At 36.7% G+C, this 23,740-nt stretch overlaps 3 protein-coding genes across 6 annotated transcripts; 2 read left to right on the top strand and 1 right to left on the bottom strand.

Moving 5' to 3' along the window:
* Positions 1 to 238: 238 nt before the first annotated feature.
* On the top strand, positions 239 to 12,871 carry LOC140768216 (uncharacterized). 4 transcript variants are annotated; one of them, XM_073108396.1, is made up of 22 exons: positions 239 to 373; positions 464 to 724; positions 1,629 to 1,691; positions 2,436 to 2,782; positions 2,882 to 2,978; positions 3,052 to 3,129; positions 3,210 to 3,269; positions 3,348 to 3,452; positions 4,533 to 4,643; positions 6,319 to 6,360; positions 6,534 to 6,650; positions 6,730 to 6,914; positions 7,618 to 7,892; positions 8,027 to 8,148; positions 8,239 to 8,281; positions 8,374 to 8,465; positions 9,005 to 9,053; positions 10,652 to 10,722; positions 10,837 to 10,956; positions 11,699 to 11,787; positions 12,269 to 12,314; positions 12,510 to 12,871. In XM_073108396.1, exons 2-22 carry the CDS (start codon positions 482 to 484, stop codon positions 12,555 to 12,557), a joined length of 2,403 nt encoding a protein of 800 aa, XP_072964497.1. In that variant the 5' UTR covers positions 239 to 373; positions 464 to 481; the 3' UTR covers positions 12,558 to 12,871. The 4 variants fall into 4 exon arrangements, with proteins under 4 accessions (XP_072964497.1, XP_072964498.1, XP_072964501.1 ...); XM_073108397.1 differs by having other exon boundaries at positions 241 to 724; positions 10,652 to 10,710; XM_073108400.1 differs by having other exon boundaries at positions 241 to 679.
* A 536-nt stretch (positions 12,872 to 13,407) lies between these two features.
* LOC140768774 (uncharacterized) lies at positions 13,408 to 16,189 on the top strand. The gene is made up of 5 exons (XM_073109175.1): positions 13,408 to 13,795; positions 13,969 to 14,579; positions 14,663 to 14,797; positions 15,002 to 15,093; positions 15,188 to 16,189. The coding sequence occupies exons 2-5, from the start codon at positions 13,974 to 13,976 to the stop codon at positions 15,834 to 15,836; spliced, it is 1,482 nt and encodes a 493-aa protein (XP_072965276.1). The 5' UTR covers positions 13,408 to 13,795; positions 13,969 to 13,973; the 3' UTR covers positions 15,837 to 16,189.
* Positions 16,190 to 16,950: 761 nt separating this feature from the next.
* Positions 16,951 to 22,462, bottom strand: LOC140769007 (histidinol-phosphate aminotransferase, chloroplastic-like). The gene is made up of 9 exons (XM_073109511.1): positions 22,164 to 22,462; positions 21,485 to 21,568; positions 20,601 to 20,755; positions 20,397 to 20,494; positions 20,081 to 20,189; positions 19,644 to 19,801; positions 18,733 to 18,875; positions 18,377 to 18,517; positions 16,951 to 17,396 (listed from the first exon to the last, which is right to left on the bottom strand). Exons 1-9 carry the CDS (start codon positions 22,371 to 22,373, stop codon positions 17,268 to 17,270), a joined length of 1,227 nt encoding a protein of 408 aa, XP_072965612.1. The 5' UTR covers positions 22,374 to 22,462; the 3' UTR covers positions 16,951 to 17,267.
* Positions 22,463 to 23,740: the final 1,278 nt, after the last annotated feature.

Here is a 23,740-nt window from a genome sequence, read left to right on the forward strand (position 1 = left end):
GTGGAGTGCGTTCATGCAATCGGGCCTGCATGAGATCAGATCTCACACCGACACGTCAAATTTAACTCCTCCGTTTGGCAAACCTCACGTGTCTCCCACCTGAGAGTATCTTCGTTCTCCATCAGTGGCATTTCCGTGAATTCCTTAAGTTCTCGTGGCGTTCTGCAAAGAGTAGACGAAAGTAAAATAGACGAAGAAAAATGAAAAGAAATCAAAGATCTCTTCCTCTCTTCCCCTATCTCTCTCTCTCTCTCTCTCTCTCTCTCTCTCTCTCTCTCTCTCTCTCATAAGAAGAGCACGGAAGCGCCTTCAAGAATTCGAGCTGTGGATTAACTTCCCCACGAATCCGCTCCTTCTCCTTCTGGATTTCTAGGTTTTCCAGTTCCCCTGCCGATCTCTTCTTCGTCTTAGTCTCTCTCTCTCTCTCTCTTAGCTCGATCTTTTTGTCTCCCTCCTCGCCAAGTTTCTTGATCCGAGTCGCATGGGGGCCTACGATTCGAACCCTAGGAAGGAGCCGCCGCCCCCGCCGCCCTACGGACGCGGCGATTCGAGGCCGCCGTGGGTCCCACCAACGGATGTGGCGCCCGGCGGGGGCGTCGGCGGCCTCGGGGTTAGGAACCTGGCCGACCAGTTCTCGGGGATCGGCGTCAATGACTTCTCCAACGATAACCTGTTCCAGGTAATGAGGGCGGTGGAGGATGCCGAGAACACCATCAGGCAGCAGGTCGGGCTGCTTAATCCGATATCGCTAGTCTTTTTGCGATCTTTAGCTGTAGTTTGCTCAGAAATATGTTACCTTTGACACTTTCGTTAAGGACCAATTAATATATTTGGGGGTTCTACGGTTTTCTGAAGTAAATTGACGTTACCCTTGCTGGTTTGAGTGTTTTAGGCGAACCATTTGCATATATTAGCAGATCTAGGCGTAGTATCATGCTATTTGGAAGAAAATATGCTAATATTGACACTTGTGTAGTTCTAGCCGTTCCTTCTGGAAGGTTACTAAGGAAATTTGGATTATTTCAAGTTTCTCAGAAGTAAATTGATGTCATTCTAGCTCGTTTGGGTGTTATAGTTGAACCACCTTTATGTATTAGCAACCCTACATTTTGCTTCTAGATATGCCATATTTGACACTTGTCCTCAGTCTTAATGTTTGTTTCTTAAGGATTAATAAAGGGAGTTGTTTATTTTAGAAATAAATTGACATTATGTTTTTGTTTGGATGTTTTAGGTGACTCATCTGTCTATATTAGCAGTTGTGGCTTGACATATGGTCATACCTCTTCAGCATACATCTATTAGTATATTTTGGATTTTTTTTTCTTGCACGCCACTAGGTTGAAGAATTATACGGTGATGACAATATTGCAATCGTGTTAAACTTCTTTGTTCTTTTATGAATTCCTTTCCATGATGAAGGTATCCTATTCCTCTGCCAAATTTTGAACTTTTGATGTCCATTGAATGTTGCACACCATTTTGCACAGAAGTATCTATTGTAGAATTTACTTGAATTGTGATTCATATATTTTTTAAGCTAGTCAATTTTCCTCGACATTTGAAATGATCTATTTAGGTGATCATGCTATCAGAACTAATTCTGGTTTGGTGCAACTGAATTTTAGTTGGAGGAGAATAACCAACTGAAGGATGAGCTCTTGCAAAAAACACGAGAACTAGAAACATATGTAAGTTTTCATACACATTCTCGTGCACTTCAATATTATTCGTGGTTACTGTTTGTAATATTTTCATTTTTCAATAACTTTCATCATTCGTAATCACAATTGTTATCTTCTTTTCTTATTCTATATCCTACTTTTGTTCTTGTTGATTAAATATTCCTAGTAGATGCCTAATTGCCCATCAAATGCCTTAAGTTTGAGCTTCTGGAGAATTATGAGTCAGAAAAAACTAAGTCATGCCTTGGATTTGGGAAAGTTGAGTATATTTTGTTGCTTCTTATGTAGAACGGTCACAGTTAGTACAATTTTATTATTTCTGGATTTTTGTCAATTAGTAAATGTTTGCTAGGCAAAAAAGAAACAGCTATCACAAAACTTAAAGCACTCTGTATGCTTTTATAATTTATACTTTATCGTAAATTTGAAAATTGAGATGATGTAGTAATATTCCATTGAAAGACCATAGAAGTGAGTACTGTTTATTGCCTTTCCACGATATAGAAGCTGTGTTTTGGTTGTCAGCCATCTGTGAATATTGCTCACATTCTTGTCCAGGAAAAACAGAAGCAGCTATGAGTATACTGTTTATAAACCTTGAAAACTTTGTATATGCTTTGTACGCCATCATAATCTTGAAGTATGATAATCTGGTAATCTATTTTCAGAAGACCTTATAAGTGGATACTAATTTTGTTACCTATCCGTGGCAACTTCATAGAGCTATGATATTTCTTCCTTTATTGGCAGAAGCTAGAGGCTACATCTCTTCGACCTTCTGCTGAAGTCTTAAGGGATGGCCATAAAATAGAGCCCTACAAGTCCCATCTCTCGAACACTCCAGTTGGAAATGAATCAGATACAAACAGATGGCTTGATTATAATTCTTCAGTGAATCCTCAAAGTAGTCTAGTTCTTCATCAGATGAGAATATCTGAAGGTGATGAGCCTTCTTTACAGACTACAAATCAGCACTACACTGAGAGCAGGAAGATGGATGGAACTTTGAAAAAGTTACCTGGAGGACAAACTGGCTTTGACAATGGTGTCCCATCTCAGTTATCCACACCATCTACGAGATCACTTTCTCCGACCAGGTATCTTGACATGGCACATTTCACACCACATCTGCACTCTAGATTCAGATTTTTCTTGATGAAAATATGATAAAATGCAAGCTTATTTTATCCTTATAGGAACATGAAGGAAGGAGATTACAATCCTAGGTTCAACTTATCTGCACAGGGACTGATGCCAGTTTCTGAAATTAACTCAAATGTCCTCTGGAAGCAGGTAAACTACATATGGTTGGATCACAGTCATCTATGTAATTTTTTTTCTTAATGAAGATTGTTTCCTTGTATAGGATCTTATTAGTAAGGTAAGAGAGCACGAAGAAGAAATTGCTCAATTAAGAAAACATCTTTCTGACTACTCAATGAAGGTGAGAGAGCCATATGAAGAGTGTATATGTTCTTTCCACCTACTTTTTTTCGATTCAATGTATTGTTAATTTTTTTGTAGGAAGCTCAAATACGTAACGAGAAATATGTTCTAGAAAAACGCATTGCTTATATGCGTATGGTAAGAAATCTTTGCTACTCCAACATTTCCATGTTACTTGATGGACAATATTCTGTTCTAAAACAAACTTGTACTCAGGCGTTTGATCAGCAACAGCAAGACTTGGTTGATGCTGCATCAAAAGCGTTATCCTACAGACAAGACATAATTGAGGAAAACATTCGTCTAACATATGCATTGCAAGTAATATTTCTTGCTCTTAATTAAGTTTTTCATGATCTATGGACTGCCAGGGAAAATACTATTATATACTAACTCTGGAAGTCCATTGAAACTTCGAAAGCTTAGTTTCTCTAATTATCTTATGCTAGTGCATACTCCTATAATGTTGAAAGTTGGTAAAAGATGCATTTAGGTCCTATTAGTTTTATTAATATATATTTGTCATAACTCACAAGTGGTTATCGTATGGCTTTCTTATGCATTCATCCTTTATTATAAATCTGTTATTATTTATCCATGCTGCTCCTCTCCTAGGAAGGCTATCTTTTTTAATTTTCCTTGCCACACATATCATATATTGCTTTTAGGTGTATTAGCTGCTTAACATCTGGTTCATTTCAGTGACCCTATGCAGCGTACTTATTTCTTTCATATTTGTCTCTGAATCATACATCTTAGGATTTAACAAATATTAGCAGCAATTGGCATTCAATGATGCTTATTTACAGCCTACTAAAAATCTGAATACACCTTTTGTTCTGGGGTTTATATTTATTTTTATTTTTCTGTCAATGTGTATGTTGATGTGATGGGTGGATGTTGCTGATAGGGGGTTGATCATCTTCCCTCCTTTTGGAATGTAACAATGGAGTCTAAAGCATGTCGTCAGGCATGATAGATCTAGCTCACCAGAAAGAAACCCAAATGTGACATCTTTGGTCTTTCGATTTATGACACTACACTGTTCTGTTTCTATCATTCGAACCCAATTAGAGCTAGTCAGGTGATCGTTTGAATTAAAATCTGATAATTAAGTCCATTATGCATTTGCTTGGTGAATTTCTTGGGTTGGCATCTTAAATGGTTTCTATTGACACAAAATATCCATATTACACATCCATTTTGACCTGAGTTGTATTGTATACACTTTTTGCATTCTGGTAGACTATCTTTAGTCTTCATACTTTCCTTGGGTCATACATGTAGATATACCTGTCAGTAGTTAAAATTATTACTTTTACCTTTTCAATCATGTTCATCTCTGATATGTAGTTATTAAGGTACAAGGGAAATTCTGAGTTTTTCTTCACTTCTCTACAGGCAGCACAGCAGGAGAGGTCTACATTTATATCTTCTTTGTTGCCTCTTCTTTCAGAAAATGGTCTCCAACCTTCTGTACTTGATGCTCAATCCATCGTCAGTAATTTGAAGGTTCGTCAACTGATGTGTATGCAAATGATAGAAACTATTCTGACATTTCTTTTGGCCCCGTAAATGATAGCACATGATTCAATGTTATTCACATTGTATATGGTAACACTGAGCATTCATGTTCCTTTATAGTGTGTATAATTACATTTAAAAGGGATGCTATTTCCTGAGCTGATTAGAGTCTCTAGTTTCAAATGTATGCACATGCTACTTGGCAAGTTAACGGTTTATTTTCTAGTCTACACTTCTAATCAAAGATGAGGCTGATGCTATCTATACCGTCTTGGCTGACCAATTGCATTTGTGGTGACTTAACTTCTACAATTGATTTGGTTCTCCTGAATCTTAAAAGTTATTACATCTTCCTTTTTTCCTTGAAACCTGTAAGAGAAAGGAGAGGAAGGGTGAGTTCTTTTCTTTCCTTGTGCATGTGCTGGTGTGCTTATGTGTGTTGTGCAAGTAGGTGGAGATGTTGGTGGTTCGATCTTAGGGTCTTAGGGAGCAGAAGCATTAGACATGACTGGCTTCAAGTTTCTAATTAATGCAGCTTTGGATAACCAGAAAAAGCCTCTCGATACATCGAGATTAGGCTGTCTAGAGTGTACATCTTACCTTGACACATCACGTCCTGTTTAACTGTGAACAAGATTTCAAGTTGCTGGTTTTGTGTAGAGGAAAGATATATGTGGCTAAGCTTTTATGGGTCATTTGGTTACACATGTTTCAAGATGCATCAGTTATAATGTTAAATGAGAAACTAATGTAAACAAAAGTATTATACCTATCCTTTTTTCTTTTCATTAAAGGTTGAGAGAATGCATATTGACAACCATTTAATTGAAGTGGATGTCAAGATGCTGCATGTGAGTCCATCTTAGCCTCTAGAAAAGATATTTTCTAGAATCCATAAGCTAACAACAAATTTTTATGTTACACTTTATATATGTAAACGCAGTTTTTCCAAATATATGAAGCCAAACGCCCCTTAGTGGTTTTTCCAGCTTTAACATGCATGGTGTGAAGTAGACAGCTCAGTGTTGGACAGTAGACTGTTTGTTTTACATGGACTTCTTATAGTCATTGATTATCTTATTTGTAAGTCATTCATCTGACCTTGAAGCTACTGATTGCCAAATTTGTAAGTTCATTTGACCTTATACTAATCTCCTGATTATCAAATTTTTATGGGTTTTTGTACTTAACTATTTCCTGTTTTTTGCTTGAAAAAACGAGTTCTCTCTATGAAACTTCCATAGTTTTTCAATGTCTCACTCAAACGTATATGCCATGCGATAAAGATTGCTCAGTAGTCTACCCAGTAGGCCTTTTTTGCTATGCTTATATTTTGATTGAAAGTGGTGTTTTCAAATAGTTCTCTAGTATTACATCAAAAAGGAATGAGCATCCGGTATTCTTGTTTAGAGGGTTCTGTCTGCTTTCTTCTTGTGTAAACCTTGGGAATTGGTGAAATTGTTTCAAAGAGTTGGATTTCACATAATCCTCGACTTCTGCTCAAGACAATACATGTGATCATTACTTTCTCTATGCCTTCGGTGGCTTTCTTTAATGATAAGAAGTTCAAATATTTGAATCTGTGTTTTAGCTGTAGACCTGGAAGAAGCTTTTTGTCATTGTAATGTGGGTTCTTTTTTTTTTTTGCACTTTCTTCTTCCAGGTTTTGTTTAAACATTTGCAGGAGAGGCTCATTATAATAGAGGTACCTTATATTGATCTTTTTGTGTTTGGAAGTCATGTGTGCTAGATTTTCTTCTTTTGGAACTGGAATACGATAAGCCCCCGATAGTGGGCTTATTATGATAGCAGAGCTTACTGCTGATATTTTCTCACAGAACTTTGAAGTTGCCTTGTATGCAAACTTGGATGGTGCAGGAGAAATTAAAGGAGTCTCAGTACCAGATAGCTCCATGGCGTACGGAGTTAAATAATAATACAAGCTTTCCTTCACAGTCACCTTCTCATCCTCTCGGGACAGCACTGATGAACTCAGTATGATCATATATAACTTTTTTTTTCCTTCTTTTGTTTGAAATCTATTCTCTCTCCTAATATTTTGTCTTTGTATCAGAGCAAAAATAGCCTTGATATTGTGCCTACTCATGCACAATCTCCGATCTCTTCTCCTTCAAATGTTCAAACTAGAGCTGACTGGGATTTATTAGAGAACCAAAAGCAGCAAGCTGGTTCAGGTGGAGTTGCCATGAGGAATCTGGACCATGATACCATGGGAAAGAACTCTCCTTCAACAAGCAGGTAAGTGTTGTAGTTACATTACACTTGCAGAGGCCTATGCTTTTGAGTTACTGTTCCTATCTCCTGCACTAATGACAGTCAAATTCATTACGCTATTATCTAAATTGCAATTAACACACCTGGACATTATATGGTATGGAATATCAATCAAAGCATTGACTGGAACACAAATGGACCTTCTGAAACAAGTAATTTTCCTGTGTTAGATCCTTTCTTTAAGGTCCATCAAGATTTGGTAGTTGCCTGTTGCCACTTTGTTCCTTCTTTCTTTTTATCCAACCACCATTAATTATGATTAAATATGCTGTGCAGAACAGGCAAACATCCTTGGTGCGTCTATCTAATGAAAACTATACTGGTGTACTGTTAAGTTATGGCTTATGGCTATTTTTACAGCCTTGCATGCCCTATTCCTCAAGGAGGACATCTTCTCAAAGTACAGATGAAGAGCATGTCTCATGCTTAAGACTAAGAAGCCTAACATAGTAGGTTTTAGCTAATGAGGCATAAGCCTGTGTATATCTTGATACTTTAATGATATGATTATGTTACTATATTAAGTGTGGTGACAAGTGCAGATTGACAAAGATCTTAGTTCATAAAAAGTTACTTCTTTTGAATTTTGACTTGTCTAAAATTCTTGTATAATGTAGCAATTCACATTACCACTGTTTCACTAAATGAGGTTTGAATACCTTTCCAGGAGTCCTATTGCCCAACATACTTCAGCTCCAGTAATTCAAGATGATCCTCATGTACGGTTTGTAGATTCCAAGAATCAAAATCCATTGTTTAAGGACTTGGTTAGAGGCGGTGAGCAGGAAGATTCTGAGGGAGCTGGAATTCCACAAGGAAGTGAGCCTTCTGCAAATTGGGGTTCTGGAACCTCACCTAATATGACATATGGACTTGATGATCCAAATTCCTATCCTTATCTTCCAACAGTTCAAGAGGAGCCTGGTTCTTCATTCTCTGAAGGTGTTGGATCATTTGATAGTTATATTCCTTGAAAATTTTCTTTGATGATTCACTCTTTTTTTTTTCTGTTGAGGAAAGATGATTCACTCTTATGTTTGTAATTTTGTATGCCAATTATCCTGGAAACTTAACAGCTGCAGAGGATGATCCTTTGCCAGCTATAGAAGGGCTTCGAATTTCTGGTGAAGCTTTTCCAGGAAATGAACTTCAAGCAAGTGGATACTCAATTAATGGAACCACCAGTTGTAACTTTGAGGTATGTGTACATTTACTGTTTCCCTTAAAATTTTGAAGAACAATATATTTAATGCCATTTGTTTACAATTTTGTTTTATATAATATGTAGTGGGTACGATTCTTAGAAGATGGATCTGTGAACTATATAGAGGGTATGTAGTTTCTTCGAACTCTCCTTTGGTGCAACTCACTTCTTATTGTTATCTTTCTGAAAGTTGGGAATCAACAACCTTTTCTGTGAAAGGTGCAAAGCAACCGGCATATCTAGTTACTGCTGATGATGTGGAATGTTACCTTGCTATTGAAATCCAGCCCCTTGATGACAAGAAACGAAAGGTATAATACTTTTGTAATTTTATTAGATACAAAGTTTCTTGGAGTACAGACATCACTGGGTGAAAGTTATCAAAGCAAGTCTGCTAAGCTCATTCTCATTTAAAACATAATACTTGCACCTATACACATTGTACTGGCAAAAATGTATTAAAATAAATATAGTACTTTAGAAAAGAGCAGGTCTCTCATGTCCAACTAAACAACTTGACCTCTGGATTCGGAAACGAGTTGCAAGAGTTGAGAAAAATGCCGAACTGTTGAAGGTAAAACCATAAAACAACTAAATTTAGCATGAATTGGAAAGAAGCAGTATGGATTTTTAAAAGAAAATGTTTCTGCAAAAGGCTTCTTTTGAATATTATAATTATGAGCATTCTGGTATGTAAATTCAAGCTAATGTATGAGAAGGTTATGATACTGAATTAACAAGGGAAGGTACTAGAGGAGCACCGTACCATTAAGGCACATGGTTGGCTGAAAATTGATTCTAATCCTTTTTATACTGACTTTATTTAAATTTCTTTTGTTCCTCACTGTAGGGCGAACTTGTAAGGGTATATGCTAATGATCAAAGAAAGATTACTTGTGGTAAGTTGAATGATTCCATATGAACTGAACATTTCTATGTTTAGTTTACCGATTTTGTTCCTAGGTGATATAATTGCATTTGAGTTTCTGTAAACCATTTTGTAGCCCTCATGTAACAGCTCTTTGTTGACTTCTAATTTGAGCCTAACTTCAGGTAACTAGTAATGTAGGAATGAATGTTTACCTTTTATTTTGATCTGATTAGTAGTTAGCCTAGCAAACTCCAATTTGAGTTAGTCTAGGTATAGTCGATATGGAAAGGAAGTAGATGTTAGGACTTAGGACAGCCTTTTGATCAGAAATTGGCAATGATTTGATTTAGTGATGAATCCTCTTCTCATTCCCAATTAAGATTTCTATTGATTTCCAAATTGAGCAATAGTTCTTACCAATTTGAATTTCGAGTTGTTTCCTAATCAAATACCTTGATGGTCTTCCTCATGGGTTTTGGGCCTTTGGAGGTCTCTAATTCCTAGGACACAGTATTAACTAATACCTACCTATACCACGAGACGAACTTTTGAAAGATAATACAGTAGCAATAAAGGCTTAGTAAGTGTTATCAGCAGTTTGGCATGACCTGCAGCTAAATTTTACAGGGACAATCTTCCTTGTACTAAGGCCCCATGAGATAATTGATGGAAAATTTACACCATTTGGTGTGGAGCACTCAATGTAAAATCAAGAGGATTCAAGAGTCATCTTACTATCCTCTTTGAGCAATCAAGATTTGTAATCCTAGATATATGTGCTCTCACTTTCTTGTTGGCTTTGATGTAAATGTTAACTTTGATGCCTTTTATTTCAATAGACCACAAATGAACTTCATGACTGTTCTGTATCTCAAACACAGATTTGCTTTATTTTATCTCTATCGTGTATTTAGGCTTTGATTGCCCTAACTATGTCGTGCTGTTTTAAATTTATACTTATAGTTGTTCTGAAGATGAGTTTTGGGCTTCTTATGAAAGTTGCAGTGGCTGATACTATGAAAGTGCAATTTAGGATTATTTTCCAATAAGAAAGTAAAACTGCTAAGAAAATGAGTGTAGCTGAGATGAGAACATTATTTGTGTCACTGCAAAATTGGATCAGGAAATGGTAGTCTGCTTGACAAGTTGAAGCAACACTAGCTGAGTATTAACTAAGTTGAATTTGATCAAGATAATTTTAATATTCAAACTAAGAGAATGTAGGAGCAACTCGGAGTCGGAGGTGAATGTTGCCACAAGCAGGACAGGAAAACTGACTTTGGTTAGAAGAAACAAGAGAAGATTACTGCTGCCTAAAAAGTTAAAAGACGAAACAATTCATGTAACCAAGTAGCCAACCACATATTTGGGACATAATGATTTAAGGTTGTACTCTCCTTACTGAAGTAGTTGATTGTTTTTTTAATTTCTTGATGTCTCTTTCGTGATATTCTCTTATTTTAATTTATTTCATATCATTTTACCCTACTGTTTGTTGTTAATTACTTACTATCCCAGTTTTGCGGAAAGATTTTGACAAATTATTCTAATTTCTCTGAACCTGAATCCTCTCTTTGTTGCTCTGTTGAGCTTCTGCAGTATGACATCCTATCTATTTTTGTGCAGACCCTGAAATGCAAGACCAAATAAAGAGAACTCTTTCAGTTGGACATGTATCTTATGAGGTTATGTTACCAGTATGTTTTCATCTATCTTGTTTCATGCCTTTTCATTTTCACTGTAAATCTATTGTTTTTTAAGCGTTGTTTATTCTTGTCCAGTGACTAAATGTTGAGCTGCTCTGGTTGTAGGTTAAATATATAGGTATATGGGAGCCTGCTGTTTTGGCAATCAAGCGGGAAGGTTACAGCATCAAGTGCTATGGGCAACTTGGTATTGTTGTTACAGAGAAGTTTCAACAAGCTACTACTGTATGATTCTTATCTCATCGGCAGGCGTATGAGAACTATCATATGCCCGTTCCTATAGTTAGTTAATTTGTCAAGAACCATCTTTTCTATTCATCTTTGTTTGGGATAATAATGTTCATTATATATATATTGTGATGGCTTTCAGCAGCTGGCAATGTAATATCATGTCCATACGTATAATATATGTCAATAAATCAATCATCTCACAGTAATTGCAGAGCAAAAATCATGGTTTGCAAAGATTTCATGAAATAATTGACAGATTTTTAAGTCAAAACAAAATAGCATGATCAGTTGTGCACCCATGAGAAATAAACAGTAAAAACAGTTACATCCTTAAATATCTAGAGGTTAATAAAGCATCCCAGTAGATATTAATTACTTTTGTTGGAACTATGCTGCTACTTATTTTCACTTATACAGAGCAAGCTGTTCTTCAAAACAGCCAGGTGAACACTTGATTTTGGTTGAGGAAGAGAACTAGTGGTAGTGACTGTAAGCATGTCATATAATTAGTAGGTTTAAAATAAAGCAGTTCGAGGCATGATGCTTGCGCATGATTTAAGACTTTGATTTTAGTCATGTGGAATTATAATCATCTTATCTTATGTTGCTATGGAATGCTTCAATACTTACTGGACCCTCTTTTATTTGGTTCTTAGAGGTCAACATGTTTGCAATTTTCGAACACTCATGTTACTTACCAATTACAACAGTTTGCTAATGATGCATACTTCTTCAGATTAAAATTCCGTTTGGAAATCCCACTGAGTTCTCAATTCAGTCTGCTGATGGTGTTGATCATATCTTAAAGACATCAGAGGATGGCCCGTAAGTTTTAAGTTTGCCTGAGGCTTGCTTTTCTATTTCTAATGGAATACAAATGCCTTAGAATCCAGGAGAAATCAAGTATGCTGCTACATATTTCTGCTAAATTGGCAAAAGTGACATTTTAAAATTTTTTGCAGACATACTTTTTGTGCAACACTTGGTTTTTGTTTTAGCAATCTCAAATTATATTTGTGCAACTTTATGGTTTTAGTACTCAGGGTGGGTTTTGGCCATCTTTAGCAGTACTTCTTGGGATTTAGACTTTAGTGTTGGTGTCAGCAGAAGAATGGGCTGTAAAACATTAAATCACTGTTATTCTCTTTCTAGATGCTTCATATGTCAGATACGAGTTAGAGAAATGTAATACTTCTGACTCAGTACTTGTATTGTATATTTTCCCTAAGCTAGCTTTATTTGCATGGTTAATATTAAGTGTAAGACTGTAAGTGTTACTAATGTAGCTCCTTTTCTTGTGTTGCAGCTTACGGGATACCATTGTGCTTACACTGAGATTGTTTAAAATGATGGTATGAACTTGTTATCCTTGTTATCTTGGTGCACTTCAAAGTAGCAACTGTAACATGCCACACCCACCCACCCCTTTGTTGTGCAACTTTGCTGGAAATTTCTTCTCTTTATTGGTTACTTGTTCATCTCTCTTTTATTCATTTACGATCAAAGAAAGATGTCTCACTGTATTTTACTACAATATCCTTTTATAGGCTGTGGAGAAGAGGAAAGGGAGGAGAAAGGGTCTGTTCTTCAAATAGATGTTGCCACAAAATTTACTTCTTGGATTTGTATTTATATGTTAGCTTTTACACATAGTGATATCCTGCAAGAAGGTTTCATTGGTTGTACTCCATGCGCTTTAAGGATCGTCACCATCGGATTGTATTTTATCAGCTGTAATGATCATTGCGAAAGAGCCTTTTTTGTTTTGCACTGATGCAAGCCATTACAGTTTTCTCAACTAAATTTGTATTTATCTTTTTTCTTGAGTCTCTCCATCATTACTGGAGATTTGAGTAGTACAATATACCATTGTATACATTTTTAATATATGCTTCAGGAAATTCACTTATCTTGTATGTGAATTATTGGGTCCAGTTGCAAAATACATTGTTGGATCCAAATCAGCTTTGGTGCCAAAATTATGCCCGAAGCTGTTCTCTCTTGTAAATATAGTCGAAAATTAGCAGGGGTGGTTATTATTATGTTTGGCTAGGAAGCAATATACTGAAATTTTTCCTAACAATTGCAAGGTAGTTAATTTTAGAGAGTTTATGAATTATTCAGTGATACATATGTAATCATCATTATTAGAGAGCAGATGGATGCCATCAATTTCATGTTGGGCGGAATCATCAATTAGCCCTGTGAGAAATAGGGATGTCAAATATTTCGATGGGCCCAAAAATAGAAGCTCAATTGCTCGACGATTCATTTCTAGTGTTTATATTTAAAGAAAAGTTTCATATTTGTATCTCAAAAATCATATTTAAATTTCAACATTTTAATTTTTATAAGAAGATAAATCGCTAAAAAGTTTAGCATAATTTGTTGTATGTGGTGTGCAGACACAAAATAAGAAGACTCTTTTCGGTCTATACGCAAAGAACACTACTACTACAAGGGCATTTCCGTCATTTTATTCCCGGTTCAAACGAATTAAAAAAAGTGGGGGGAGAAAAAATTCGACCGTTGCCGAACGTTCCGAATACTCGGAGAACTTTTACAAGCCTCTCCCGTTTCTTTACCGTTGGAGCGGGCCCAATATAGGAAGCTCTGTCTTCTCTCGTCTCCTCGAGCACTTAACCTACTACCACTCCGTCCAGAGAGAGCAATTCTTGAGAAATCCAGCCGAATTGGGTTTTACCTCCAGTTCCTTCAAATGGGTCCTTCCCAGATTCAGAGACGTATCTGTATCTGAATTGAAGGCGGCTCCTTGAGGCTTCTCCGTTGATCTTTTGAGTTTGGGTCCTCTCCATTGATTCAAGAACTCCAGGTATTGTGTTATGTCACGGCTATCCAAGAATCGCGGCATCTTTCCATGCTATTCTTGTTGATTCTTAAGATGGGTTTTATAAATTGCTGGATTTTCTTAATCTAATGGGCGATTTTAGTCGACTAGGCAATTATACGATGGTATTCTTGATGGGTAGCTTCTTCTTTTTGCAGAGACAATGGCGGCATTGGCGCCGGGCATTCTATTGAAGCTTCTCAATGGCATGAATTCTGGCGCCGCGAAGCCGGTTGGCGAGCACCGCACCGCTCTTTTACAAGTTACAGACATCGTCCCTGCCGACCTCGACGACAAGGACCTCTTCCCCAAGCATGGCTTCTACATCAAAGTCTCCGATTCCTCCCACTCCATCTACGTCTCCCTCCCATTTGACCAAGATGACCTCGTCCTCAGCAACAAAATTCATCTCGGTCAATTCATAAACGTCGAAAAATTGGCACCGGCGTCGCCAGTTCCCATCCTTGTTGGTGCGAAGCCGCTCCCGGGAAGACACCCATTAGTCGGCACCCCGGAACCGCTAAGCCGGAATAAATCGATGACCAGTTCTGCCAATGGAAGTCATAGAAGAGGGTCTTGGGGATCCGAGCATAAACCTGTTTGTGGTAATGCCTCACCGAAGGTTGTGAAGCCTGTTATGTTGGATTTTGATGAGAAGACGCCAGTTAAGGCGTCTTCCTTGAGAAAAAGCTGCGCCGCTCTGAAGTTCTCAAGGAGCAAGAGCTTGTCAGAGCGTGACCCAAAGATACCGAAGAGCCCTTATCCAACTGTAGGTAGATTAAGCAAGCACTTTTTTTTTTGTGAGCTGGATATATGTTTGTGATGGTATTTGATTGTTTTCTTTTGTTGTAGGAGAAGAGTTCAGTTACTTCTATACCCAGATTGAGGAGTGCTGCAAGAATTGGAGAATCTTCTCCAACAACCGAATCCAAGCAGAGCTCCAGTGATCGGATGGCATTGCCCGGGAAGCTCAGTATGCTTGGGAAAGTATGTAGTCCTCTCTTCTTCCTTCTAATTCCTTCTAACAATTACTACTATAGACATTGTTAGATAACCAATGAACCCAAAAGCTTCAGCCGTTTCGGTAATGCGACAACAATGTGTATCATGTCAGAAGCGGCCAACAATGTATATTATGTGTTAATAGATGCTACTATCACTCGCAATAATCAGTTGTTTGAAATATTTCAGGAGGCTATACAACAAAGGGAAGCAGCTCAGAAGGTAGCACTTCAAGCTCTGCGCGACGCATCAGCCTCCGAATCCATCGTTAGAGTTCTCAAGTATGATCTCCAAACATCCTTGCTGTGCTCCTCTGTGGCTTTACTGATTTTGGTAGTTGATCAAAAGCTTGATCTGTTTGTTGCTTTGTTGCAGGATGTTCTCAGATTTAAGCAAAGCTGCAAGGCCAGATGCTCCTGCTGCTTGCTTTGATCAGTTCCTAACCTTCCACCAGGAGACGGTACAGGCGGTGATCGACATGGAGACAATCCATGCAGCTACTTCAATCGCTGCGACGGCTGAAGAGCCGACAAATGATCCATCTATCCTGCAAGAGATAGTTCATAACACTATTAACCAGCAAGGAAAATCATATGTGAGCTCATCCAAGAGAAGAGCCTTATCAGTGTCCAAATCAGTGTCCTTTGCCCCCGATACAAATGAGTTAAAAGTGGAGGTCAGTAAGCATAGGAATTCAAATGCTACCTCCAAGGCTTCTTCTTTGGACGATGAGAACAGAGTTCCAACATCGCACTTAGGTGGATCAATAAAGTTGGCAAAGCAGATACAGACTGAAGCTGGGCATTGGTTCATGGAATTCTTGGAGTTGGCATTGGAGTCGGGTGTGAAGAAGGCGAAAGGATCGACAGGGGATGGTCGGAAGTCGGGCTGCTGCCCGCAGTCGCTGATACTAAGAGTTATCAACTGGTTAGAGATGGAGCAAAGTGATAGCAGCAAGAGGCCAGTTCATCCAAGAGCTGCACAAATAGCAAGAAAGCTCAGGATAAAAGCCAAGAACCCCTGATTTCACTTTACATTGATTGATAAAGGAGAGCTAGATATATTACTCTAGGTTTGGATTACTATTGTCATCCAGTTAATGTAGTTGTTGATTATACATTCTTTTCAAGGATTGTTGTAAAATCTTCATCCTATAACTATCCAAAAACTTGTTAGTGTCATAAGGAAGAAATCAGCAAGAAGAGTGAAAAAAGCATAAAAATAAATTGTCCAGATTGTTTTCATGACTCCGAATCCTTTTTCGCACACTCAGACGTGCCCCGGATCAAAGTTTGCCAAGAGAAATGGAGAACAGGAATAAGTGCATGGTGGAGAGATTATGCAGATCTAATTAGGTAACATATTTTCTTTGCCCCCTCCCCTCCATGGAGTTTAGGTACAAATCCTTTAATCATATTAGTAGAGTTATGATATTTTGAGTTTTCTTGGTCAGAGTCTAATATACAATTATACCAAGCACTATTAACATTTAACTCTTTTCAGAATCAGTCATTTAGTGACATATTCATTAGACTGTGGAACATTTGAATCCCATGTTCTCTCTTTCAATAATATATGAGGCTTGGCCTACTTTTCTCAACTACAAAGACATTGCTGAGTACCAGTGGTAGATGGTACTAGGTAGTATACTTGTGAGACTGGTGCTTGTTGATCTCACAGTTCTTAAGCCACACAAAACTTTGTGCACCATTTCTGAGACGGTCTAATATCATATGGAGGTAATAAAGCTTTGAGTGGCTTATATATTCTGTTTCAAAATATAAAGGCTAGGATAATTTTTCAGAGAGCCATTTGAGTTGGAGAAAAACAACTTTGGAAAAAATGTACATAAACCTTCTATTGTACTAATAGCTCGAAAATATTATACTTCCCTTGTAACTTCTTTTATATGGGTAAGAATTTCTGAGTGAGAAGTGAAAATTGACCCGTCAAACAATATATGGGATTATTCTCAATATATTTGATCTATCCTGATCTTCTTTTATATATGGGATTAATTCTGACTATTTAAGATCAGCTGTGGTTACTTTAACCTTCATTCAGATCTATCTATTTGGTGCAATGTTCACTATTGAATCAAGTGTTGTCATATCTTTGCCAATTTAGAGAAAGAAGAATAAAATAAAAAAAATAAGCCTACTAATAATCCCTGCAATTATTGGAACACAGAGAATTGTAACAGATGAACTTCCGAGCTTCGGAAAATACAATTAATCCTTTTCCCTTTTGTTCTTATTGGAAAGAAATACCTAGTTTTCCCTTGCATTTTTTTTTCTGGGTGAATCTGAAATTTCTGTATCTTTTCGTACATATGGAGATACAAAAAAGCTCATTTTCATGGAACATTGACTCAGCTGATACTCTTTGAAAGTTTGGACTGAAGAGCTTTAGCATGTTCTGGTGAATGGAGGATGTGTTGTTGCAGCAGAATTCCTCATAGGAGATTAAGGCATTGCATTAGGGCATCTGTATGTTCAGGCTTCCCAACCGATATACGAACGTAACCCTGCAGTTCTTTCTTACTGTAGTGCCGGATCATAACACCCATCTTTGCAAGTTCTTCCTGAAATTATTTTTTGACTTGTGAGTAATTGATTCAACCAGATGAACAGAAGAAACAGACACATCTCTGTATCTTCCACACAGAATTAAAAAGAACATCTGTAAATTACTATAATAAATGATTTTTGCTGCTCTTGCCATAGTTAGCACAACCAAATCCTGAATACACGGTGAAAATATCAAAATTAATATAGGTCCTACACTCCTACATTCATACTAAAACAATCATCATTATTGTTAATGTTACATTGCATCACTATTGCTATGCCATGCTTCAGCCAGCCCCTTAATGATGAAGTTAATGAGATCAATATATACTTAGGTTTATCTCCCATCATCTCATGGAGGAGGTAGAAATGGAGTGATGAGTCCTTCAGCACAAGGTACAGTAGAAATAGAGCTTCTAAAAGACAGGATATATACATAGAAAACAGAATTGCCAAAAGCCTAAAATATTATAATATCAAGTAATCTCAAGTCATGGTGACTCTTGTCAAAGGTAAAGATGGATTCGATTACCTTTTAAGTTTTTACAAGCTAGTAGAAAGTACATGTTGTTAACAAAATCTCTTATTGGGTGTAAAGGAAAAAAAATCAGCAAATAATTTGGAGCATGCTTGTGGATATTAAGAGATATCTAAATGATTCTGTCGTGCGACTGTATTATATTTAAAAGGTATAGTTGCAAACATCATACAGTTCAATCAATAGGTAATTGTTGTATATGTCTAACAGGCAATATCTCGAAGGAAGCAGCTCTTCATCGCCAGCGTGGTGCTTTACAATGACCAAACTTTTCTAATCAGCGGGGTAAGGAATCAATGGAACTTATGGAAACCAAGAAATTGATTGACACAATTGACAGCAAGGTTGTTGCCATATATTAAACAAATCAACATCCTATTATTATAAGGACATAACAATATGTAAACAGCAGAATTGAGAGATCAATAACTACATAAAAATAAGATAAATAATCACCTTTATGTTTTTCGCATCTTTTCCTGATGTGACCTCACAAAGAATGAAGTTGGAATAGCTTGGGTACGGCTTCAGGTAGGGCACTCCTTTTAGAAGATTAAATAACCTTTCCCTTTCTTGCACCAAGGAATTTTTCACTCTCTTTTGAAAGTCCAGAACAAAATTAATAGGCAAAGTTAACTTCAATTACAGTTTAAAATAGAGAAGTTCAAAGATCATAGATTCATGCACTGTGTGGCACCAAAGCCTGGCAATACACAAGGCATGCAAGGCCATGAAGATAATTCCATGTTGCCACGGGTTGCACTGGTGGAATATAAAACCTTACAGGAGATAATTTGTATTATTAGACGTACCTCCAAATAAGCAGGGTTCTGCAGGGCTGCACAAGCAGAAACTTCTGCCGCTACAGACACATTATATGGCTGTTTTGCCCGCCATAAAAATTCAATAATGCTTAGAGGAAATGCACCATATCCCACACGAAGCCCAGCTAAACCTGCATTCATTTATCACATAACTTGGGTTGACAGAACAGATCATGGGAACTACCGATGCTGGATAAGTTTTACTTAAGTAATAAATGTTTTACTAAGTCATACATGTGGTGCAGTGGCTTTGCTCAGTGCCCAGATCATAAATGGTCACTTATCTGCCTATCGCTTCACTTTAGGTAACTCTTCTACATCATATACTTCACCTATCGTAACCTTTAAATTATATATCTTAATCAATTGCCAAGCAATTTTCTGGTGGCCTGTATGTCAGGTTGTATCTTTTCAAAGTAACTTCACTTATTTCAAGCAGGCCATTATCAGTCTGCATGGCTTATGGAATAAGCCCGGAATCCATCATGGAATGACCAATTCCTTGATCAGCCCTCTGTCTATTTAATGAGTGATGAAGTCAATAAATACACAACTTTGGGCAAGAGAGGCAGAGCAAGCCAGATATATAAGGATTTCTCACTGCAAATATGCATTTGAATGAGATAAGGGCAGAAGAATGCAATCCACTTTCTCTTGGTTGATGAAGCAAATGAAGTAGGTAAGAACAGCCAACAGACAATAGCAACACTTATGTGGCCCAATAAGAGGGACATTTTCTCTTCACACAATATTTAGCACTTTAGCAACAAATGAATGCTTGCACTCTACATAGGATGTCTTTAAGGGAAGTGACTTGAGAAAATTATAGACTATCATTGCCATAGTAGCTTCTAGATAATAGTTGTGATACAGAGGACAAAATAATACAAAATCCATACCTGCTCTTTTGCTAAATGTTCGAAGAACAATCAAGTTCTCATGCTTCTTTACCCATTGCATTCTTGAATTTAAATTAGAGAATTCAATGTACGCTTCATCCAGAACTACTAATACTGGAAGATTAAGTACTTTTAGGAGATCCTCATCATTGATTATGCTGAATGAACAGGAAAAGTACATCCTCGTTAGAAACAACAAGATAGTAGCATATATATATGGCAAGCTAATGACATCAGAAATAATTTGGCAAGAAAAGGGTTATTCCACAAGCATGCATAATACAAAAGGACCTGTATAATATATTCTGTTCAAGCACCTCTTGTGACCTATCAAATAAATATTTTGATTGCTTTCTTTCTCTTCTTGATTTCTTTTATAACTAAAGTAATATCTTTAATAAAGGAGAAGTTCTCTTTGAATGAAAAAAGGATTATACCTTCCATCCGGATTATTTGGTGAAGTCAAGAAGATGCATTTTGGCTTTTCCTGCTCCACAACTTCAATAATGCGAGGAATGTCTAAAGAAAAATCTGGTAGCCTCGGAACTGTGAAAAGAATGATGATGATCATATAAGAAGTTCTTGACAACAAAGATGCAGAATAAGCAACCTTACATATAATCAGAATAAAGGTTTAAAAAATTTCAACTTATATACGTTTAAAAGAAGGTTAGGATGTAAAGTAACTGCATTGTACTGTGTACCAGTCTTCTGAAGTAAATAAAGATCACCTTGAAGAAGCCAGTGGTATACCTTTAATGACCAGAGCACCATTTACTGCTGCATCAAACTCATACATTGTAAATGTTGGAGGGCAGTCCACAATCTTATCACCTGGATCAAGTACACATCTGTAGGATATCATTTGCAGAACAACAGAAAAATTAATTCCTGTAGATATTTGAAGAAATAATATCTTTCCAGCAAAAATGTAATGACTGTAATTTTATCTGTAACCTCATGATTAAGTCAATCAGCTCATCTGCACCACATCCAGCAAGTATGTACTCAGACTCGAGGTCTGAATCTTCAGCAAGAGCAGCACGCAGACGGCGGCTCTCAGGGTCAGGATAAACATATGGAAATTTTAAATTCCCCAAAGCTTCAGCTACCTAAAATATCATCCATAATTTAAGACTACAAAAGTGCACATTAGAGGATCCAAGAAGCAATATGTAATGCATGTTATCAGTATGATTAAGTTTATAATGACCAGACATAAATCAAAAGGAACTTCTGGAGGATAATTATCATATCAAGTATACTTTTGGTAGTTATTTTTGCATATTTATATAAATACTACATACTTCTTGTTAGTTGTTCCATTAAGAAACCATCATTTCTACTTATCAAACATGCAATTATGTATGCTTTCAAAAAGAGAAGTGAATTTACATACATATTGCCTTTTACTGTTTTAAAAGGGACTACAAGTTTTTGTGTTCATATGGATATTTAATTCTCTCAGTTCAGGTACCATCACAAAGTATCTAAGTATGACCATTACTAGTTAGTCCAACAGGAAAATGAAGAGAATACCAAAATCTGGCAGATAAAGCAACTGAAGATCTCAATACGTTTCTGATTTTTTATACCAGTAAATATGAGAAAAGTTTATGTAGCTTTAGCAAATATAAACATTTTGTAAGTTGCAATAATCTCTTCAAGTAAAAATTCCTTTTCTCCTATTTTATTAACAATAAAACATCCGATATGTCAAATCTCAAAATTCGTGTAACCAGTATAAGTATAATTGATAAGAGAAATGTGCACTGATTGTCGTAGCTATTGGTGTTATTCCATCACAAGTCTTTTAAGGAAGGAGAGAAAGACCAGCTTACCTCCGGTGGTGGACCATATGGATTTTCATTTGCATCAAGCTTGACTATGTCCTCAGGCTTCCTTCCGAGCCGTGTAGATAATACCTATGAGATCTCACAATGTCATGAAGCAACCGATGTATTGCTAATCTTGAAATCGTAACCACTTAACAAGATTATGCATTGTACAAAAGATTTGCAATCAATAGAGGTATTCTGACTAGCACTAGAACACCATAAACAATCAATAGCAAAATGGAAGTGCATCTCACCATGCCTCAATAAGAAATAACTAACATCCAGCCACTTAAACAAAATATCTGAAGTGGCACATTTATTAAATGAGATTTCTTTCTCATTTTGCAAAAGCAATGTAATCTTTCTACATCTCTTAACAAAAGCAGACAGCTTTCCGGACTTTTTATACCTAAACTTCGATAGAGATATATGCCATTGTGAAAATCGAAGAGAACACCTGATAAACACAATAAAGCTTCAAACTTTTGTCAAAAAAGCAAGCAGTTAGATAGCTAAAACGCGCACTAAACCAGAAACAGAGCAAGCACGCAGCTTTCTACACTTCCTATACCCAAGTTCAACAGAGACGCATGCGATAAGAAAAAAATGAACAAACACCTGGTAGGCACACCAAAGCTTCCAACTTTAAATAAAAAAACAAGCGACCATTCGAGACGAGTACCTCAAAAGGCAAGATCGGTTGATAGGGAGACAACTTTCTGAGGTGGAGACGGATGAAGGAATCGCCTGTCAGACGCCGACTCTTGGCCTCCTCCTCCACCGGAAGCGCCGAAGCCATGAAACGACCAGGATTCCTTCGCGGCCGCTCGAATCCAAGGTGGGTCTTTGCAACGGATGGAGAGGGGTTGATAGAGATTCGAATCGAACCCATCAAAATCTAGCACTAGCCAATTGTACCGCTCTCACCTCTCACTGCTCGTTATAAGGAGAGAGAGAGAGAGAGAGAGAGAGAGAGAGAGAAATTAGTTAATAAATTAGAACGCCCAAAAGTCCCAGTTTTGCTACTCCATACCTGTGAGAAATAAAACCCTAAAATGGTCAATTCGGTCAAGGAGAAGAATCTAAGACATTGTCTTTTCAAAATGGGTTGAAATGACTTTAATCATTTTCCAAAATGAGTTGGAATGGCTTTAATCATTTTCCAAAATGAGTGTCTTCTCAATAATATCAGGTGGTTGGAGATTTGAGTTCTTACATTGGACATGAGATAATACTTGTGGGACAATAAATTATGCTAACTCTATTAAAGGATGGTTTAGGTGCCTAATTTAATTATTAAAAAATTTAGTTTAGTATTTACAGGCTGTTGAAACATCAAAAATATTTTTTTTAAAAAAAATTAAAAATAAAAAGGATTAATTACACTTAGACTCTATGAACTATTAGTCTATCATCTTTTTTTTCCATATACTTTATATAAATATTTTAATGATACATAAATATATTTTCTTTCGTTTAGTTTTCATTATCTTTTCTATCCATAAGTTATCACGTGCAAGCCATATGAGCAGTTATATGACATGTTTATATCTTACATTTTGAACGCGAGAGGAGAGCAAAATTTCAGTTTATCAAAATAATCTTACCTTTCTGGTATAATTTTTTTTAGCTTTTTCGTCTATTGCATCGAAGGGCAAGATATTTTCAATAGGTCAAGAGTGGGTCTCCATGTCACAAAATAAAAAAAAAATACAAGACTTACTAGGGTTGAAATGTAATTATTTCAAAATAAAACTTCGGGAAAAACTTTTATTAATAATTAAAAGCTCATTAAAATAGCCATGAGAATAATGTTAGAAATTCCTCAATAGAAAAGTAAAGATGTTGTGGCCCATAATAAATGCTTTGTTATATTTATGACTATCTTAACTATGAGCTTGTGCTAATCTAAGTTATATGCAAGGAGGAAGGTGAGGAATTGATGTAGATGAGACCTAGGAGAAATATCCCTTTCTTATTTAGGGTCCATGCATCCATGGAGTAGGGACCTCCACATGCATTCACACATTCAAGATCCACAATAGTGCACATACAAACATACATAAAAACATTTTTGGCATTGTATATTTTGAATGGAGAGACTTTTTATTAGTGTTTATTAATTAAATTTTTTTTTTAACCAGGACTTTGAAGGGCTAAAAGAATTAGATATTGTAGTGTCATTTCCTTATCATTAGCTTTTTTTTTTCTTCTAACCTACAATTATGCGGTCAAAATAATTAAGCCAGCTCGATCAAT

Source organism: Typha angustifolia, chromosome 10 (assembly GCF_048772165.1).
Source record: "Typha angustifolia cultivar Huaian chromosome 10, ASM4877216v1, whole genome shotgun sequence".
Lineage (NCBI taxonomy): Eukaryota > Viridiplantae > Streptophyta > Magnoliopsida > Poales > Typhaceae > Typha > Typha angustifolia.

What these genes read in the sequence shown, in the direction of transcription:
- LOC140768216 (XM_073108396.1), top strand. Translation starts at nt 482, where the DNA reads ATGGGGGCCTACGATTCGAACCCTAGGAAGGAGCCGCCGCCCCCGCCG. An exon ending in AGAACACCATCAGGCAGCAG is followed by an intron (nt 725 to 1,628) that starts GTCGGGCTGCTT and finishes ACTGAATTTTAG; the next exon opens with TTGGAGGAGAATAACCAACT. An exon ending in GCATTGCTTATATGCGTATG is followed by an intron (nt 3,270 to 3,347) that starts GTAAGAAATCTT and finishes ACTTGTACTCAG; the next exon opens with GCGTTTGATCAGCAACAGCA.
- LOC140768774 (XM_073109175.1), top strand. Translation starts at nt 13,974, where the DNA reads ATGGCGGCATTGGCGCCGGGCATTCTATTGAAGCTTCTCAATGGCATG. An exon ending in CGAAGAGCCCTTATCCAACT is followed by an intron (nt 14,580 to 14,662) that starts GTAGGTAGATTA and finishes CTTTTGTTGTAG; the next exon opens with GAGAAGAGTTCAGTTACTTC. An exon ending in AGCTCAGTATGCTTGGGAAA is followed by an intron (nt 14,798 to 15,001) that starts GTATGTAGTCCT and finishes GAAATATTTCAG; the next exon opens with GAGGCTATACAACAAAGGGA.
- LOC140769007 (XM_073109511.1), bottom strand. Translation starts at nt 22,373, where the DNA reads ATGGGTTCGATTCGAATCTCTATCAACCCCTCTCCATCCGTTGCAAAG. An exon ending in AACCGATCTTGCCTTTTGAG is followed by an intron (nt 21,569 to 22,163) that starts GTACTCGTCTCG and finishes GAGATCTCATAG; the next exon opens with GTATTATCTACACGGCTCGG. An exon ending in AAGATGCGAAAAACATAAAG is followed by an intron (nt 17,397 to 18,376) that starts GTGATTATTTAT and finishes AAATAATTTCAG; the next exon opens with GAAGAACTTGCAAAGATGGG.